The following is a 19,247-nucleotide window of genomic DNA, read 5'->3' as shown; positions in this document are numbered from 1 at the left end:
GCATTGGAAAAAAGGACACTCACATTTCAATCTCTTTATAAATGGGTGCAGGGAGGTTGAGCTGGGTAAGGGTCTTCCACTCCTCTGATGTGCAGATGCTGTGATAAGACAGCTTTTCCATCGTCACTCTGTAAATGCATTCAGAGTGCCGGATCCTGTGGTACATCTACATGCAGAGATACACACAGGGAAATCACAGAGCAGGAATTCATCTTTAAAATGCCAAGAGAGAAGCTGAACACTCCAGTGTGTGTGCTATAAATATCATGGAAATATCTTGTAGTATCACTATTGGAATTTCCAGTGAGGCAAAAAGTAGAGATGCACCGATACTGATACTGATATCGGTCCAATACTGACTCAAATAGCTGGATCGAGGTATCGGTGACAATGGGCCGATCTGGTGTTGGATACCATTATTTTAATAAATAATAATTCAGTTAAGAATGGTCTCTTCCAAACAGTGAGGCATACAGCTTATTAAGTAAACACTGGTATGAGATCTGTGCTCAGTATTGGCCAATAACCAAAGCCCAGGAACTGGTATCCGGACTGAAAAAGTTGGATCGGTGCACCCTTAGAATAAAGTTCAGAGACAGTTAAGGTAACAGTCCTCTGACATATTTTAGCTGTGTGTCTCTAAAAAGTGTCTCCACATCTGGTTTGTATCCCTGTCCCCCTCCTAGACAGGCAGGAATAAGACAGTCAGGAACAGACGCCAAGCCTCACACCTTCCAACATAAATCACCATAAATCAGGAGTGGGCCTAAGTGAGTTTCCTCGAGACGTGAGGCATAAATTACAGCTAAACATAAATCCTGTCAGTGGACGGATGCAGACAGCTTGTCTTAAAATATTAACATGCCTCATCAATTTTAAAACCAACTTTGTGACGCTGCTCCTGCGTAAGTTTGTCGCACGAGATGAGGGTGAGTCAGGCCCCACAGAGAGGAGAGGCTTTGACAGAGAGACCACACAACACAAGCTTCAAGAGTTAGCATGATTCATGAAATGACTGTGTACTCCATCTAAGGATAACCAAATGATGATGCCAAATGATGAAAAAATTAGCATCTATTCCTATTTTGGGGCAATTCAACCTCTAATTAGAAGCTGTTGACACTATCTTTGTCAAAAAATGACTAGACAAGTGGAGAAATGCGTAGCCTAGTAAGAGCTGAAATAAACCTTGCAGCTATGAGTAGTAATTTAGGATGGTGATGACGCCACTACAACTAAGCCGTACAGCCGTACTACAACAAAGTATTATATAATCTTCAAGTAATGTACCCACACTGGAAAAGATAAAGAGCAGACTTGTGTGGAGAATGATTTGAGAATTTCTGTTAGAGAATACCAGTAATTCAATTTACTCACATTTGCACAGTGTAAGGCCAGAGCACAAAAGACAGCAAACATCTTAAAGTTGTTCTCATCTGTTTTAGTGAAGGCACTTCCGCTTAACTTGTTCACCATCTGCACCACACCTATAACGGTCCCCCTGCTCACGATGGGCATGCACAGGATGTTCCGCGTGGTGTAGCCGGTTTTGAGGTCCACCTCTCTGCAAAGCAAGATAGAAAAATATGAACACAGTGTCCATTTAGAGACTTTGCAATGTGATCCAGACAAGAGCAGCATGTTTATGTCTCAATTCCTGGTGTACACTCGAGTCTGGAGGCCGCTCTAATAAGAGCGACTACAGTGTTTATATCCAAAATAAAGCAAACTGAAGCGGAGCTGTCTAGGACCAGTCACGGGACAACTTCAACAATGTTTATTAGATTTTTAATATGTGATGAGATAAGTGATGATATACGTATTGCAGAGACTGTTGGAGTTTACCTGTTGAACCGTGGGTCTGCATAGGCATCTGGGATATTTAAGACTTCCCCTGTCTGAGCCACTTGGCCGGCTATTCCCTTGTCTATAGAAAACCTGCAGGGAGAGAAGAGAGGAGATGCAACATTGCATTTTTACAAATGTAATCAAATGAATACTGTATAGGACTCCTTATTTCATTTATAAGTGTTTTAATACTAATACATTTTTTAGATGAACTATTGTTTTTTACTCAGACAGAGACACTGATGCATAATTAGCAGCTCAACTGCATTTAATTAATAATTTTTGTCTTCAATTTTTATCACTAGAGGTTTCTGAGCTGTTTAAACTATGGTAAAAAATTCCTTCATGGAGCAGGACACAAAACATTTTTTTGGATATATGGAGACAAAATCAACTGATCTGCCCCTCAGCTAAAATTGTCAGCAACTGAAAATTATGAGCTTTGTGTGTTGTTATTATCAGACTAATTCTACTATCTGCACTGAATGAGGACTTGCAGTTTAGCACACTGTAAGAGAAAACAGGAAATCTTACACACCTAATTTCTTTGGTTTTCCTAAAGACAGGTTTGCCTTCTTTCTCCTCCCCAATATCGAACAGGTCAGAATACAGTTCTTTGTTGTTGTGATCAACCTGGAAGAGTGCGCACCTGTCTGCATTCACCAGGTTTTTTGCATATATCTGCAAAACATCAGGGACAGAGCCTTGTGAGCAACACGGAAAGAACTGAAAAAAACATGAAAGTTATGTCTAGCACCTGCAATTTAAATAGGTCAGATATATTTCTTCGATGGCACAGTCAAATGTAGAAATTTAAAACACACACAGTTTCACTACAAGTCATTCCAGTTCATTTTAGTGTTTGAACTAGATGACTTGAATGACTGAGATGACACCACAGTCACAAGGCAACAAAATACATACAAACAGAGAGGTAGGTATTAGTGAAACAAACAGGAAAATCATGTTTAACACTCATCCAGATCATATTTGTTTTAGATTTGCAAAGTAGAGAAAATATTGCAAGCTAAAAAACATGCTTATTTTGTGTTGAGCCAAGTCTATTTATTTATAAATATATTTATATTTATATGTTTATTTATCTATGATATTATTGATGAATATGTATAATAATCATTATGAAAGATAATATTACCGTTATTATTGCCAACAAGCATGTACAGTATTATAAGGAAATATTAGCAGTGCACCTCAAGTATTGAGAGGGCCAGTGTGTATCAGCATTACTACTCAGTTTAACACACATAATGTTAACACACACTCCCAGGATGTGTAGCCTTGAAGACAATGTGAATGAACACCTACTTGCAGAAATCACACTCACCATAATATGTTCAAGTAGAGAATCTATTGCCACAATGTTATCAAAGTATGTTCTGTGCGAAAAGAAGAAATGGCGCATTGAGATGTTTGACAAATGGAAACTTCTGATGACGTTCACATTCAAGACATGAAAGCTAAATTTCCTAAAATACATTTATTTATTTTACTGTGTGAGAAAAAAAGCCTTGTTTAACCTTTGACCTTACATGAAAAGAGATGAAATACAGACTCACATTAGAGTTCAGGTCGTAATTTCTCTGATGCTGAGACTAAAATACACTAACAATACAGTCTTTACACATTGCAGCATTAAATGAATGGTGCCAACAAACTGACAGTGATTCTTACTTTGACACATCTAGTAGGAAGTCATTGAGCTCAGTCTGTTTGGCGAGGCCTCTGCACACCTACAAACAAAGAAAGGTAGGTCATGACCCAGCCCATAGACGTATAGTATCAAACATTTCCCATAGAACACATACAGCATCCTGCTTGTACTGTAAACAAACCACCTTGCTGTCTACACACTTGGCTGTGGGCCATCTTGATAAGTTTCAGTAACAACAGAGTGTTTTTGCAGCAAGTAGCTAACCCAGGAGTGCGTTGTGCTGCAGTGCTGTACCCCTCACTGAGGCTCAGAGATCCACTGTGGCCAGTGCTGCAGTGGGACACCGCTTCTCTGAGGTGTTATGCTATCTGTTCAAATAAAAACAGCACTGGGGCGTAATGACGTCCTCGGGGAGTTGTTTGTTGAATCTATGGCTTAGTTGATTGGACTGGGCCCAGTGACAACCCAGTTCCTGTACACAGTGGATTTCCCCATTAAAAACACCAGTGCAGAACCAGAACAAACAAAGTCACCCAAGATGATAGTAAGTAGGGCAGGCAGACTTTACCTTGTTCCCACACAGGTCTTAGGTGAAGTGTTATAGTACTAAGTGTCACAATGTGCATATTCAAATTCTAACCAGGTCCCTGTGGAAGTTTGCTCACCTGTACTTGATGAATGGCAACTGATGCCCACGCTAAATTAGCTGTTGCAACCTGGAAAAAGAAAGTGAAGCTTAACTCCCAAGAACTGGGGAAAAAATTAAAAGATCACAATTAACACATGTTATCACACATTTCTCAGACTTAATCTGTTTTTATCACATTTTCTCTTTTGAAGATTTCAACATAATTATCTGCTTGGCACATCAGGCAGTTTCATAATCACAGAAGAGCCAGTTAGCCTACAGATTCAGAGCCACTCTGGGAACACAGTTTCACCCCTTTAACACTGGTGTGTCCGTCTGTTTAGCATTGTGGATTGAAATTCATGCAATGCGAAATTACTATTGCACTATTATATATTTTAAAAATATATTTCATATGATGTGTAATGTGAAAGAGAAACATAATTACCAACCAACTCTGCAGTTTCCCTCAGCTCTTCAGAGCTTTTTAGCGTCTTTCAGCTCATTGTTTTGGTTTTTTATGATCCACAACTTTACTGTTTTGGTTCACTCTCAGAGCTCTCATCAACCTTGTTTTGAGACACAGCTGGCAGCTGGTTTAAAGCTAAAAAGCTCTGACTGTATGCTTCCTGACCAGCACCAAGCAGCAGAACATAGTGGAGCAGCTTATGAGCCAGATATTTCTGGCCTATCTCAGGAAGGTTAGTGAAGACCAAAACTAAAGAGCAAAAAGGGAAGTGAATATTGGACTTACATTTGTCAAGTAGCAAAAAACACAACTTCAAATAATGTTGCTTCATGTCTGCTGGGTGTGTAAATCAGCAACTGTTTGCTATCAAGTTCACCATAACAACTTTATAAGATGAATATATGTCAATTTTGTATTCTTCAGCTTGTTGTGCTGCCCCATGTGGCCAATTTATAATTACAAGTTCAGTACCATGACTGAACTTGCTTGAGCTTCCTCTATGTTAACTAATCTTTTCCTCATTGCATTACTATTTGACTGTATGTATTTTAGCATCTTGTACAATGTCCCAGAAATACAGCGTTATTCACAATCATCTGAACCCCACAAAGCTCTAGAGATCTTAAACAGATCCAGATTAAGGTGAATACCAGGCTAACTGTAGTTCTGTGAGCCTTGCTCCAGCCTTCCACTCTTGGTGTGTTTTGTCTGGGTCAGACTGACCTCCTGGTGGCTGAGGTTGAAGGGCTCCTTGCCCCAGTGCCGATGCAGCTCCAGGATGGCAATGAGGTCCCCGATGGCAGTGAGGATGGGGAGGCACAGGACAGAGTGAACATGGATCCCTGAGTCCTGCCCTGTGCCGTCGGGGAAGCGCTCGTCCTGGAACATACAGGTCAGTGAAGGTCATTATCACCTGAACTGCACTAGAGTTTAACAAAGGAGGTCAATGTAGCTGCTCTCTGATACTGCCACTATAGCCTTATTTTATCTAATATGTGCACTATGTAACAGACACAATAATAAAAAGTGAGCTTTTATGAGAGAAGAGCATCTGATTTTTTTGTCTTTTTTGAGTCTTGGATGTTTCCCACTGATATGTACTAGAATTTCAAAGAACTCCAGAGCTTTTTTCTATTTTTTTTCTGGTCAGAGTGTGTGAAACTGGCCTCTGGTTGGTAAAAGGCCCCCATCATTTATTTTTGCTGTATTATGAGGTAAGCACTCTAATGCACAAGTACAGATCACTCAAAGAACTGTATTTTTCTGCGAGCAACTTGGATGGATTTGATAGTTGAGAACATTGAACAAGGTGGTGATGTTGAATGTAAGCAAGGAATCAATGAAACATTTATAGAGGTCATATTGCCATGCTGTTACTTATATTCTGATAATTAAAAATAATAACAAACAGAATTCATTAAAACAATCTCTCTGTAATGGAAAATCCTAGCTATGCAGGGAAAAATGTGATTTCTATGATGGACAACTCAGTACGGATTGGAAGAAAACAGCCTTACCCCCATGATGTCCTCTACTAGCAGTGTTTTGCGAGTCTTGGCAACATGAGCGGCAATGGTTGTCCCAAATGCAATGGGGCCGGAGGGGATGAGGCTTGGAGGGCCATCCTTGGCCCCCGTTGGAGTGAACACACATAAACTCTATTGAGAAGCATAGACAAGAAAAGAGAAGGAGACATAAAATGAGAAAGAAATGTCAAATACATGCACATAACTATTGTAGTGTAGAAAATGTGTTCAGGAAATGTCTTCTGCACTTACATTGTTGCATTCTCCCAAGAAGTAAAGTGCAAATCCATCAGCTTTAGTTGCTGGAGAAATGAGAGACACGTTGGTCAGAGATGCGCTATGCAAGTGCTAGAAATACAATAACACAGTCCAGTAACAACTGATATTAGCTGTCAGCGTATGTGCGTGTTATGTATATTCTCTCATTTAGATGTGTCCAACACACGCAAAAGTGCAAATGACAGGTACACCTGAGAGGAAAAGTATGGAGACAACATTGCAGTTGCAATCTAATAACAATCTATTAACAATGTCCCACTTAACAACAAGGGCACTTTGACCGAGGGCTTTGACTGCCATCCAGTTCATCTCATTCCCAGTCCTCCTCTCCAGTCCCATTTCAGGCTGATATATAGGTCATGTTATCATACAATGTGACAAAAGAGGGAGACTGGAGAAGCATCAGTGATGTCACTGATGATCAAGAAGTTAATGAGTAGTGAAGTTAGGGTGAACTGTTCCTTTGGTTTGGTTTGGTTTATTGACAACATATCAGACTTTGTCAGGGATATAAACGATAAAGTCCTGGACTTATGTCATCATTGTCCCATCATTGTGTTTTTCTCTTAGTACACCAACCATTTATCTAGATGGAGACAGGCATTTAAAGTCTGACATTAAGACATTTAGAAAAAAGGAATTACATTTTTACAGTCAGTAAAAATTACCAACTGTTTGTATAAAAAAAGAATATTATTTGATCATATGGTCAAATTTTCTAGTTTTTCATATCCTTTATGGGGAATGGGGAGGAGTCCTTTGTCTATTAATTTGCAAAGAGTTCTTACTTTTTATTGGAGCAGCAAATGAGTTGGGATTACAACAGCAAGCTTTTCAGTTAGTGTCTGAAAAGCACACTAAATTTCTTTCAACTGTCTTTTCTATTTACTACAGCAAATCCTACTCCTCCTCTTTAAAACAAATGGTCTCCAAATGGCACTTATAGTATTTGACACCAGTCTAATGGAGAGATGTTCTTACAAACACTACAAACATAATCAAGTTTCTTCTCTAAAAAAACGTCTGCTGTCAGTGTCACTTTCAGCTTGCAGCTTCAGTGTGATGTGAACTGAAGCCGAGAGGATCAATGAACCGGATATTTTCTTCTTTTACCTGTTTTGATGATGTTGCACAACTCATAGAGCAGGAGTTTGTTGTCTCCTCCAGTGTCCAGGCGCTGCTCCATGTAGCTGTTGAGTTCGTACACCACACCCTGCATATTTGTGTCCTGGTACTGCTGGACACAAGACACACAGAAATTGCAACTCCACAGCCTTGCATAAACACTGAGATTGAATTTCAGAATTCAGCAACTGCTACGACAAAGAAATATGTGACAACAACCTGCATCCTGTACTGCACCAATTAAAATGTTACCGCAGCAGTGAGATTTTTTTCTTTTTTTTTTTTTTTTTGAATGAACAGGGATTATCTCCCTGCCATTCACAAAGACTGAGCCATTCATCACAACATTACCCTCCACCCCACCCTTACACTCCCCTTCACTGCTGCATTCTAGCCCAGGGATCCCCCTGCAGTCCCAAGAGGAGGCCACCGGAGCCCCACAGCTCTGATTAGAGCCCTGGCAAGCTTAGCTGCTCAGCTTCAGCTTAAAAGTGTGGTTATGTAAGAGGCAGACCTCCTGCCTTGTACGGGGCCAGAGAGCTGTCTATTTCTGCGCCTGCAGAAATGGTGAGGACAGGACGGCAGGGAGAGTGGTGTACTAGGAAGTCTCCCCCACGGGACGCCTTCTATCCTCCCACATCCTGTTTGCACAGACGTATGGATGACGCACTGAGGGGTCGAGTGGCCCTCTTTTTTTTTTTTTCTGTGTATATATGTGTGTAAGTCCCTTCTACCCAGCTCCAGGGCCCTGCTGTGGGCACTGACACCCTGCTTCCTGGGGGCATAATGGTGTCAAGATGACAAAGGTGTGAACATATGTCATATATCTTTCCAGAAACTATTCTGCCAACTTTCTCACATACAACAATGCGGCAAAACATTCATGTTGTTTCTCATTGACTAACACTGCGACTGTTTGACTTGACTCATAGTCAACTTTTTCTGAACAACTCCAGTGTTAACGTCACAAGCATCTTACCAAAAAGTGAACAGGTTTGAGTTTGTAAAGTAATTTTATATTTTTCAAGGCAAAAAGAGTCAAGTCACATTGCTGCTTTTCTCAAGAACGTAAGCACGAAGACAAACAAAAGTGTTGTCAAAGTCTGTCATTAATCTGCTTCTTAATCAAGTACACCAGGACCTTTTTGCAGTTGTTGAAGGAGAGTATTGTGTTCAGTGCTGTCCCTGAATTAGTTCAGCCATAGTGTCCATTCCTTCCTTGGGTATGAACTCAATTAGTCACTATGGTTAGCTTTGGGCAAGGCAATAATAAAGTATTAACAATGTGATAATCTGTAAAGTGTAGCTTCATGTTCCTTGTCACCTAAATATGTCATAAAACAAAAACCTACCCTGCTGACGTCTTTAGCTGATGTGTCATCTGTGGAGAGAGAAAAAAAAATCACAATGTTAAACAACAGCTTGAAAAACAGTTGGAATATATTTTAGGATCTGACATTCTCAACAGGTGGATGAGACATGAAGAATCAGGTTGTGTATGAACTTGAGCTTTTGCTGTGCCACATCCTTTCAGCTTGCTGTGATGGTGCCATGCCATTGGTCCGACAGCCCCATTATTCTGAAACCCCAATAGTCCGAAAAATGTCCCATTGGACTGAAAGCCCATTAGTCCGACAGCCTGTTATCCCAAAAAACAAAAGCCCACTGCTCCTAAGGCCTGTTGCTCCGAACACTCTCCCTGGAGTTTTCTGCCTTTAATATATTAGTGTATTTTGATGTGCAAATGATCATTTTAACCAAAACCATGATCTTTCCCGAATGTTAACCAAGTGTTTTTTGTGCATAAACCAAAGTAGACCTTAACCACAGTGTTGTCACACCATAAAACATAATTACTTTTTAACAAGCTTGTCGAAGTACACTAAGATACTAAAGGGAAAAAGATGACAGAGGTAGCCTAATCAGAACACCTAACCATAAATAATGGCAGTGCGTCATCGGCTATCAGACACTGATAACGTTTATTGCCTTACAAAACAGATTTTTTATGTATTACTGAGGTCTTCTGCTAAAAAGAACAAGGACTCTGATTTACTGACATCACGGTATAAAAATTGTGTGGATGTGCTGACTGGCGTTTCAGAATGACAGAGTAATGTTACACATCTTACATTAGTTTATTTAACTTAGTTCACAGAAGAGCTGTTAAAATTAAATATCAGCTGAAATGAAAAGTCTTTCTTTTGGAGTCATACAAAGTCGTAAGTTATGATTTAGGAGTACCATCTGTGTAACGGGGAACTCAGATCTCTTAAAATTGAGCAACATGTGAATGAAGTCTGGAAAGTTGTATGGCCGGCAGTCACTGAACTCAAACAACACCATTGTGTGTATTTTCAGAGCAATGGGCATTTGTTTTGGGGATAATGGGCTGTCAGACCAAAGGGCTTTCAGTCCAATGGGACATTTTTCAGACTATTTGGGTTTCGGAATAATCGGCTATTGGACCAATGGGCAGTTCCCACTAAGTTGATAGCTTAAAGTGAGACTCTAATTTGAAATACAAAATAAAACCTTCTTCCTTTTATAAATTAAATGTTTGATTCATAAGCAATAACCCTTGCTGCTACAGCTGCTACTGGTGTGACCAGTTGCTTATGTTGGCTAATATTAGCTCATGTTAGCTAATGTTGGTATTGGTTAGTGAATATGACTTGATATTTGTTTGCGTTAATAAACTAGTGTAGCAGAAATTAAACATAAAAAGCAGTGTTTCACTGCCCTTACTGGTTGAAAGTTACACATTTGTTGGTCAGATGTGGTCAGATGCTCGCTCTGTTGGACCTGTAACCACACCCAACAGTGATGTCACAGTGTACAGACAACACCCTAGAGTACATGTCAACATCAATGCAGCAAGATGAGAAGTTAAACAACAGGAGGTCAGCAAAAATGACGGTGTTCAGTTACTCTTTAATCGATGGATATTAAATCTGTGTTACTATGCAATTATTCATTGTCATTGCTGAAAACATGCACAACCAACTTTCTCTGCATTAAAAGCTGAAAAGCAACAAGACTGAGCAACACAGATATCTGGTCTGGCTGTTTGAAGGCTGGGTGGATACTCTGCAGTGGGTTTGTGCACCGATGGTTTACAAAGGCACATCCCCACAAGCAACCAGTAAGCAAAACCATATGTTCCCCTCACAACAGTAGTCAGGTGAATGTTAAGTGAGCAAATGCAAAAAATATGCAGCATTCAAAGCATCAACACACGTTAAATATAAATTATAGATGAGTATTTCGTCTACATTTGATGCAGGACACATTTGGTTAAATTATGATCCTTTTAAAACAGAATTAAGAGAGGTATTAATTTAACTTGACAAGTGCAAAATTTTGTGGCCTTGAGTGCAAATTCCTGGTGTGATTTCAGGCTGTTGGAGAGACAGTAGACATATGACTATTGTCTTTGGACGTGGACACTGAAGTATGTGATAATAATGAAAGCCTCAGCCAATCATAACAGTTTCTGGACTTATACTCTGGGAGAGGGTCTGGGAGTGCTACTTGGGATGAAAATAAAACCATTCACACAGCTCAAGCAGTCTTCATTACACACGGGTCAACAGCACACGAGAACAGTAACTGCTCAGATCTCTTTGATAACTTTTCATGTGATCAAACCATGCAAAAAGCTGGGTAGATTTTAGAAACATCCACTGAAGTGCTGACTCGAGCTGGTCCTCTTGTGAAACAAACCTCTTTGTACATGTGAAGAAAGAAATTACAGCCAGCTACGTTGTTTGTTGTTTTAAACATGCCTCCAGTATGCTATGAGTTTCCTAACTTAGCCATGAGAGCTATTTTAGAGTGAACCCCTGGCCGTGCGTGACGTCAATCAGAGGACAGAGAGCTGCACTTGAAAGACTCCAAACCCTTTGAAAGAAGAAAAATTTTTCAGGCAGAATCTTTTTTTATAATGACTTGTTGAAGCCAGGATTCTTCAGACATGAACAAATTATACAAATATTACATGTATTTGTAATATACAACCAAAAAGCAGCTTAATAACAACTATATTAATGAAAACACAGTGTTATACTCCTCTTGATTACTATTGATTCTTCTTATTCTACTTGATTCTATACATGATGAAAGGAGATACTGTGTTTAATGAAGGTGAATGACACTTACATTACAGTTGCTGCATTTAATTCATGTCTTTCATTTGCGTATCTTTGTGGTATCTATGTAATGTGTATACAGTATGATGTAAATGGTGTGTACATGGTGTAGTCTGTACAGTACATATTATGTTGTATGGTATGCCAAACTCTGTGCAAGACCCTTGAGATAAAGGATTGTATAAATAAACCCAATTTGACTATACAGACTCTGTAAAAACATACCAGAAAATGTAATGCTCACTCCTTATTTGGATGATTGTTATTCACTTGGGATTTTTTAATTTACAGTGTATGTACAGTTGTACACTGCCTGTGGTGTACGTGGTGTTTGATAGCATGAGCAACATGTTCAGATGCCTGGGTAACTGTGAGCTATGAACGGCATTAGAAGATTTTTCCTCCATGACCTGAACTCTCAGCTCTCAGGCCCCCTCCTCACCTACTTGGCTGTGGCAGAGACAGGCACAGGAGCGCTCAGTGGGGGGGGGGGGGGGGGGTTGTTGGGGGGGGGGCAAGATAGGTCAGGACTGACAGTTCAACACCAAATGCTAGCAGACACATACACAAACACTGGCACTCAAGTCGACAACTGATGCGGCTGCAAAAATACAACATGTTGCCCATGATGAATGATATTAAATGTTAGATTTTGGGTCTTTTCTAAGTGACTTCTTGGGTTGCAGAGGAGACATGACATGATGTTGGCCTCCATTTAAGGGTGTGGAGGTTTTCACCACCCCGCCTGTTATTATAAGCCGCCACATTGCGGTGGCTAGTTCTCACCGACACATCGTTGCCACTTATCATTAGTGTGAGGTGTTGCAGTGGCAACGACTCCACAACACTGATATGTAAGAACACGACTGGGCAACAAGTCATATCGGTAAAATAGTATTGTGGTGAGGATATGATCATATTAAGTTACCATGTTACAAAATTCTGTTCTAAAAAAAAGTTTAATTTAAAAGTAACAAAATAAGTAAGTTATTGTTTTTCACATAAAATAGTTTGATGGAATTCATTGCATTGAACATCAATTTGATAATTTTATGTGATTTTGCATATATCTGCCATATGATCATATATCTGTAACATATTGCTCATTCCTACACAAGCCTTTCCACTCCCATAAATATGGAAAAGTGTGTGTGTGTGGGTCCCCAAAATATGCTCAAAGTCCCTCATGTAGGAAATGGTCACGGGGCAGTGTTTGTGGCGTGGTCCAATTACAGTCTGGCAAACCATCTCTGCCGGCAGCTCATGTGCAGCAGTCCCAGAGGAACCACAGGGTGAGCTGCTGACATGAAACTGGGAAGGTACAAGCCAATTAGGACTGTCCCTGCTCAGCGCTGTGTCCACAAAGTGAAAATCTGTGAGGGGCCAGAAAGTAACATGAAGCTGTTGTACTTGCAGGCTAAACCATAGAAGGTGAAATGCAGAAAATTCCTGTCCAGAGATATGGAAGCAAGTGCCCTTTAAGTCGGTTGTGCTAAACAAACGGCCTTGGACCAGTTCTAAAAACGTCTTTAGAGTAAGCATGCAGGACCATGCATGTATTCAGCAGGTACAGATTCAGCATGGCTCTCATTTCCCTGGTTTACCAGAAAATAGCCTGAATATATGTTTGGCTATGTTCTTGTTTCTTGTTGAAGAAAAATATGTGAGAAAATGTGTAGACCTTTTATACAGACAGCACCCATAACATAAAATAACTTCCAAAATATAGATAGCTTTTTTTCCTATCCCGTTTTGCAACAATAACATCTTTGTTTCATCAGATTAGTGTCAAGGGATTAATCCTGATGGTAGAGCTATCCTTTGGGGCCGAGAGGGAAGGAACAGTATCAGTCAAAAGTTTGGACACACTTTCTCATCCAAGTGAATGGGAAGGAGGTATGTTCAATCTTTTGACTGGTACTGTATGTGTACAGGCGTGTGCATGTATGTCTGTGTGTTTTTATCACCATACGATGTGGTCAGCCATCAGCAAGGCGTCAGAGACCAGTAGTCTGTTCTAATGCCATCCCATATTTTCAGGGACCTGCTGTGCTTTTAGTAAACATAGGAGGAGAGGGCCGACATGTTCTTCGAAAATATACGGCCGGCTCACTCAACACTCAAAACTAAACACAACTGTCGAGCAACTCCTGAACTCAGCAGAGGCTGAGCAGACGTCCTCTAGTAACTTTCATCACTTCATTCAGTCTTTTCCTGAACCTGAACAACCTCAATAAAAGTGTTTTTTTCAGTTGTGCAGCACTGGGATGTACAACTTTTTATCTGGTAACAGGATCAGATGTATGCTATTCTGACTTCTAAACCAATGCTTAGTGGGCAAGACTTTTTTAAAGTTTTTATTTATGAGGTTAACATGTACAGTAATGTACACCCTGATTCAGTTTATTGCCTACAGTCCTGCATAAAATTTTGAATACAACACTTTTTACATATACTGTTTATACAATGAGAGGGCTATATGGTTATTGCAGTTAATCATATACTGTATTATAATTTTATGTTCTTGAGATGAATACACAAGAACAAGAATTTGAATATGAATTATGACACATTGCACTGTGACATGCAAGATAGAGGAGTACACATCTCTGGCTGGAAAGACACAACTCTCACAAACCATCTTTGGAAAAACAGAACAAACAGCAAAGTTAAAATGAACGTATCAGCATAACATTCGACAGGATAATCCCTCTCCTGAGTCAGGATGTAAAATTTTCCTTTAGTTCTGAGACTGCAACAACAGTGGGATAGTAAAAGCCTTTCCACACCAGTAACACACATCCAGATTATTTAAGCATTTTAATTTCATTTTGATTAATGACCACTTTTGTGCCAGGGCAGGACATTTGTATCACAGAAAAAAACCCCACAGGAGCCATATTAGTTGTTGTAGATGTCTGTATGCTGATAGAAGAGTTGAACTGATAAAATAATCACATACTCATCAGATTCAGCAACAAGGAATGTTGCCTGTGTGTAAAACATTAACAGTTGAGAGATGCAGTCAGCTGCTAATTCAGCATCTCGAAGACAGAACGATGCTTTCAACTGATGCAAGAAAAATGTATTTAGTAGTATTTATCAAATTTCAGCTATGTTATGGTCAGTGAAAAGATTAGATAGAAATGTCCACTGCAGCTGCCGGGGCTGTTGTTCAGGTTTGGTTTTGTGTTTAATACACTGCTTCCTGAGGTGTGGAGTATTATCAACAACGTCTAGACTTAATTTCTTTGATTGAAATCACTCCTCAATGTTTGCTCTGGAGCAGATGTGAAAAGTATGCATGAGAAAAAAAATTGTTTCTATCTAATCTTTTGCATACTCACACTGCAATTTCTGCATGGCAGTGGTGTGATATGGTTGTAAGAAAGAAAACAAGATCTGGCAAAAATTATATTTGATAAATGTATAAAGTGATGAATTGATTTTATAAATACTGCACAGAAAAAGTGACGACAGCTTTAAATGTTTTAAGGTATCAAAGTGCAAAAAACTGAAAAACTGACATTGGGACAACTTAATGATTAAAAATCTAGATTAAATAATACAGCTAAATAATTTGGATCATTTCTGCCATAATCATGCAATACACAATAGCTTGTAATATGTATACATGTAAGCACAAAAGTATCTGGTGAATTGTTTGATTTGACACAGTGAAAAATGATTGAAGAAGCATCCAGAAGATATCCACAGCCCGACTGAGGCCTTTCATAGAGGAAAAATCCCTCAGTCAGCTGGGTCTAATATGCACGATACTTGATGGGCGCTTTATTGATCTGCCGCCACAGATACACAGTCTCCCACAGGACGGTCAGCTAGCAGTGACTCAGCGGTCAATATGTGCCGACCTAGTGGTCGTCCTGCATCGACCTGCCCCATGGAGGACGTGCAGCTGCCACAAGCAGCAGTCTTCTTCTTCTCTGCCATGTTTCCTGTTCACCTACACATCAGTCCTCCATTTTCTTTTTTACTGGTTATTTTTTACTGTATGCATATCTCTCTTTGAACAGAGATCCAGATCTCAGTGGGACTTCCTGTTTTAAAAAGGGATCAACTAATTATAAGGCAGTCATTGCGAAATTTAGGATAGTTATCAACAACTTTAGCATTTGGAAGACACTATAGGCTGAGCAAAGACTTCTACTTTTCAAAAACAAAACCTTGTTGTTTGGCGGATAATTTTAGCTGCATCTCAGACCACAGTTTTTTTTTTGAAGTTGCACTCACTTAGCCTCGCGAGGGGGGCTGCTCCCCCCTGATAGAAAGCCCTGCAGGTGAGACAGCTCTCTTATCACAGTGTTAGGGTATGAGGTTCTGCTACACAAGCACATCTTTGTCTGCTTGTGACTGCCGTCCAAACACAGCTGAGAAACAGAATCAGCTGCTTAACAGAGAGAGACCCAACTCTTACCCTCTGGAGTCCAGGCCAGAAAGGCCAGAGACTTACTTCCTCAAAGCGCTCCTTTACTAATCAGACATGCAGTCCGACTTGTCAGGGACATTCAACTTTGTGAATAATGCTCTCATTATGAATAATGTCAAATTTTTTTATCTAACTATCAGATTATTCTTCCTTGTGCACAGATTCACGCAATATGGAAACAATGTGTAAAAAAGCGAGACCTTTCACAAAAGAAACATAAAACCTGTTGAAATAATATATAATAATATACACTGACACATTTCAGACTTTATCCAGATTTAATCCACAACTGTTTGTAGGAGCAGAATTTTAAGATCAAACAAGTCTAACAAACAGATGCTCTTACATATACACTCTGTGTGTGTGTGTGTGTGCACTGCGGGAGGCTCAGACGAGTGACGAGGGGCCTATCCCATGACAGCGTGTGGTGAGAAGTAAACACTGCCGGTGGGACAGTGGTCAGAGAGAGGTGTGATGATCAAATGATATCGGCGGGGATTCTGAGAAAACGTGTTCTGCTCACTGTGTTCAGTAACAGGGTGCTACGAGGCTGATCTGCTCTGTATCACACTGTTAGGACAGACCAACATCTGCCTTGCAAGCTGAGGCCTCATTTTGATCCGACTGTATGAAGCAACAAAGTCAGAAAGAACAAGAAAAAAACAAGAAATCAGAAAATCTCTAATGTAGTATAACAAGTGTGCAAATGTGAATGTTTTTTTTCAGGAGTTACAGGCTGTAACACAACTTTTGCACAAACACACATTCACACACACTGGTGTGTACGCGTACTGATTTATGTAATCCAATGTTGTCCATCACATGATAAGTGAGAACGGGACTGGCTACAGGGACTGCTTCCAGGAAGCAGCGGTTATCTCAGTGACGATCACATGATGACAGGTCCTGCTGCTGCTGCTGCACTTAAAAAGAATATAAGATCAATTTGATCTCTAAAAACTGTCACTGGAATATAACAGACATAGAAATAGATATTTGGAATTAAACAGTGACTTTTATCATTCGAAACATGTCCAGGAACTTCTTTAAAACAAAGGGAGAAATGTGTCCCATGTGTCATCAAGTTACACTGATTCCAGCCATCATTTCAACACAGTGACCATTCAGCCTGTGTGATGAACAAGAAATTAGTCACTACTTGTCATTTGAGTGGATACAGCCACTGAGAGGGAGATGCAGAGAGGCTTCAGAGTGGTGCCTAAGTGTCTGTTCACAATGGTCTAACAGAGGAAGTGGACTTAGAGTGATATTGCTGATGTGATGTAAAGATCAACCCGGGAAGAGACATGCAGCATAATGAGAGAGCTGTCAGGCTGATTACTGATGTTTTCATTCCGAGTCTGGTTGCCTGTCGCACAGCTCGAGAGCCCAACTGAACCCACCTAGCTTGTAGCTGAATGTTGTTCAATACAATAACTGGATTTTACAAAGCATTCAAACAACTTGGTTAAAACCAGCTCAGAAAGCCAAGAAAGAATTTAATAATATGGCTCGGACGCTGTTATTTTCTATATACGTATATAAACATATATAAAGACTCAACACCAACACCAACCAAAAGACAAAAAACAACAGTGTGTTGGTTTGCCTCTCAGTACTTTCTGACTTTCCCAGCCTGTTTGTGGCACTCAGTCCCAAACCTCTCATAAAAAACGCAGTTCTTTAAAAATGAGTCACAAATATAAACTTTCATTTAAAAAAAAAAAAAGGCTAAACAATTTCCTCAAACAGCTGGGCACTGTGGCTTTTAGAAAACATAACTAAAACACAATTAAATAGAGTACATAGGGACTGTTTTCAGTTGCAGATTTGGTGTACTACAAGTACTGTATCAAAATAACTCAAAATAAACTACAATGCCAATCGCAACGAAGGAACACATCAGTGAGCCACAGCAAATGCTGTGGCTCACTGATGTGTTTTTAGGATTTTTGGGACAACAATGGGGCTCTATGGTAAATAGGCTGCATTTATATAGCGCTCTCTAGTCTTCCGACCACTCAAAGCACTTCACACTACATGCCAACATCCACCCATTCACACACACATTCATACACTGATGGCAGAGGCTGCCATGCAAGGTGCCAACTAGCTCATCAGGAGTTTTAATACTCATTCACACACACATTTACACACTGATGGCACAGCCTTCGGAAGCAATTTGGGGTTCAGTATCTTACCCAAGGACACTTCAGTATGCGGACTGGAGGAGCCGGGGATCAAATCACCAATATTTTATTAAGATCAATTCATAGTTGGATTTAGTCTTTTCACAAGATTTGTCGACAATACAAAAAACAGAACAGAAATAATTAAGCTACATTGTAACCACAGTGTCTGAAGAGACTTATAACCAATTGTTTCTAATGTGTTTTCACAAATAATTTTCAGGTTAAAATTGTTCATGTTTAAAGTCAAATTAGATTACAGAGAGCAGTGAAACTAAATCTAAAAAAAAACAATAATATATTACCTTGTTCTACATATTAGGATTAATATCAGCCATTGACTGATAAGGATTTTTGGAGTAGAGAGCAGAAGTCTAGACTGCATATCTTCATATGACCTACATTTATCAGTAAGTGACGGTACTCACTGAGAACTAAAGGTATGCAGGTGGGCAAATTCTGCAAATGCTGTTTACAACTATATACAATTGGTGAAGCTGTATATTTCAAAAGGGGAAAAGCTACAATGTCACTGATTTTCTCCCTTTCACAACACAAAAAAAACATAAAACTGTGATTTATTTCTATATCAGTGATGCCAGCATACAGTATATATGGTCCTCCACTGTATTTTCTCATCCAACAAATTGATGTGGGTAACCATTTTACCAGGAGCTTTACACCTAAGGGATCAGTAATCTAGTTTGCATTACTGTTGACCACTTTCCAAAGCATATCATAGCACTTTAGATTTTTCTACCTTTCAGGCAGTCAGGAGTTGCTGTGCATTTCTTGACAAAATGAGAGTCAACTTTGAAATTTGAAACTTGCTTGAAACGTGTAATCTATCCTAATGAACACCATGTCTGCTTTAGTTTTTGTCAAACTTATCACTGTGCAGTAACGTGGTGCA

At 39.7% G+C, this 19,247-nt stretch overlaps 1 protein-coding gene across 7 annotated transcripts in view; it reads right to left on the bottom strand.

Annotated features, from left to right (window-relative positions):
• The window catches only part of pde10a (phosphodiesterase 10A), a 61,691-nt gene that overhangs the window by 8,111 nt on the left and 34,333 nt on the right, over positions 1-19,247 (bottom strand). For 4 of the 7 annotated variants that reach the window (XM_042433725.1, XM_042433728.1, XM_042433726.1 and 1 more), the window contains 12 exons: positions 8,900-8,928; positions 7,536-7,659; positions 6,396-6,445; positions 6,135-6,275; positions 5,341-5,496; positions 4,186-4,236; positions 3,541-3,599; positions 3,194-3,245; positions 2,387-2,529; positions 1,846-1,938; positions 1,378-1,564; positions 24-166 (listed from right to left, as the gene is read on the bottom strand). In XM_042433725.1, the coding sequence (XP_042289659.1) occupies positions 24-166; positions 1,378-1,564; positions 1,846-1,938; positions 2,387-2,529; positions 3,194-3,245; positions 3,541-3,599; positions 4,186-4,236; positions 5,341-5,496; positions 6,135-6,275; positions 6,396-6,445; positions 7,536-7,659; positions 8,900-8,928 (1,228 nt within the window). Of the gene's footprint in view, positions 1-23; positions 167-1,377; positions 1,565-1,845; positions 1,939-2,386; positions 2,530-3,193; positions 3,246-3,540; positions 3,600-4,185; positions 4,271-5,267; positions 5,497-6,134; positions 6,276-6,395; positions 6,446-7,535; positions 7,660-8,899; positions 8,929-19,247 lie in introns of those variants that run through there. The other 3 variants (XM_042433727.1, XM_042433731.1, XM_042433732.1) reach the window with 2 other exon arrangements.

This window comes from Thunnus maccoyii, chromosome 14, assembly GCF_910596095.1.
Source record: "Thunnus maccoyii chromosome 14, fThuMac1.1, whole genome shotgun sequence".
In the NCBI taxonomy this organism is placed as follows: Eukaryota; Metazoa; Chordata; class Actinopteri; order Scombriformes; family Scombridae; genus Thunnus; species Thunnus maccoyii.
The sequence above is the reverse complement of the archived record's forward strand: the minus strand, read 5'-3'. Positions and strand labels throughout refer to the sequence as shown.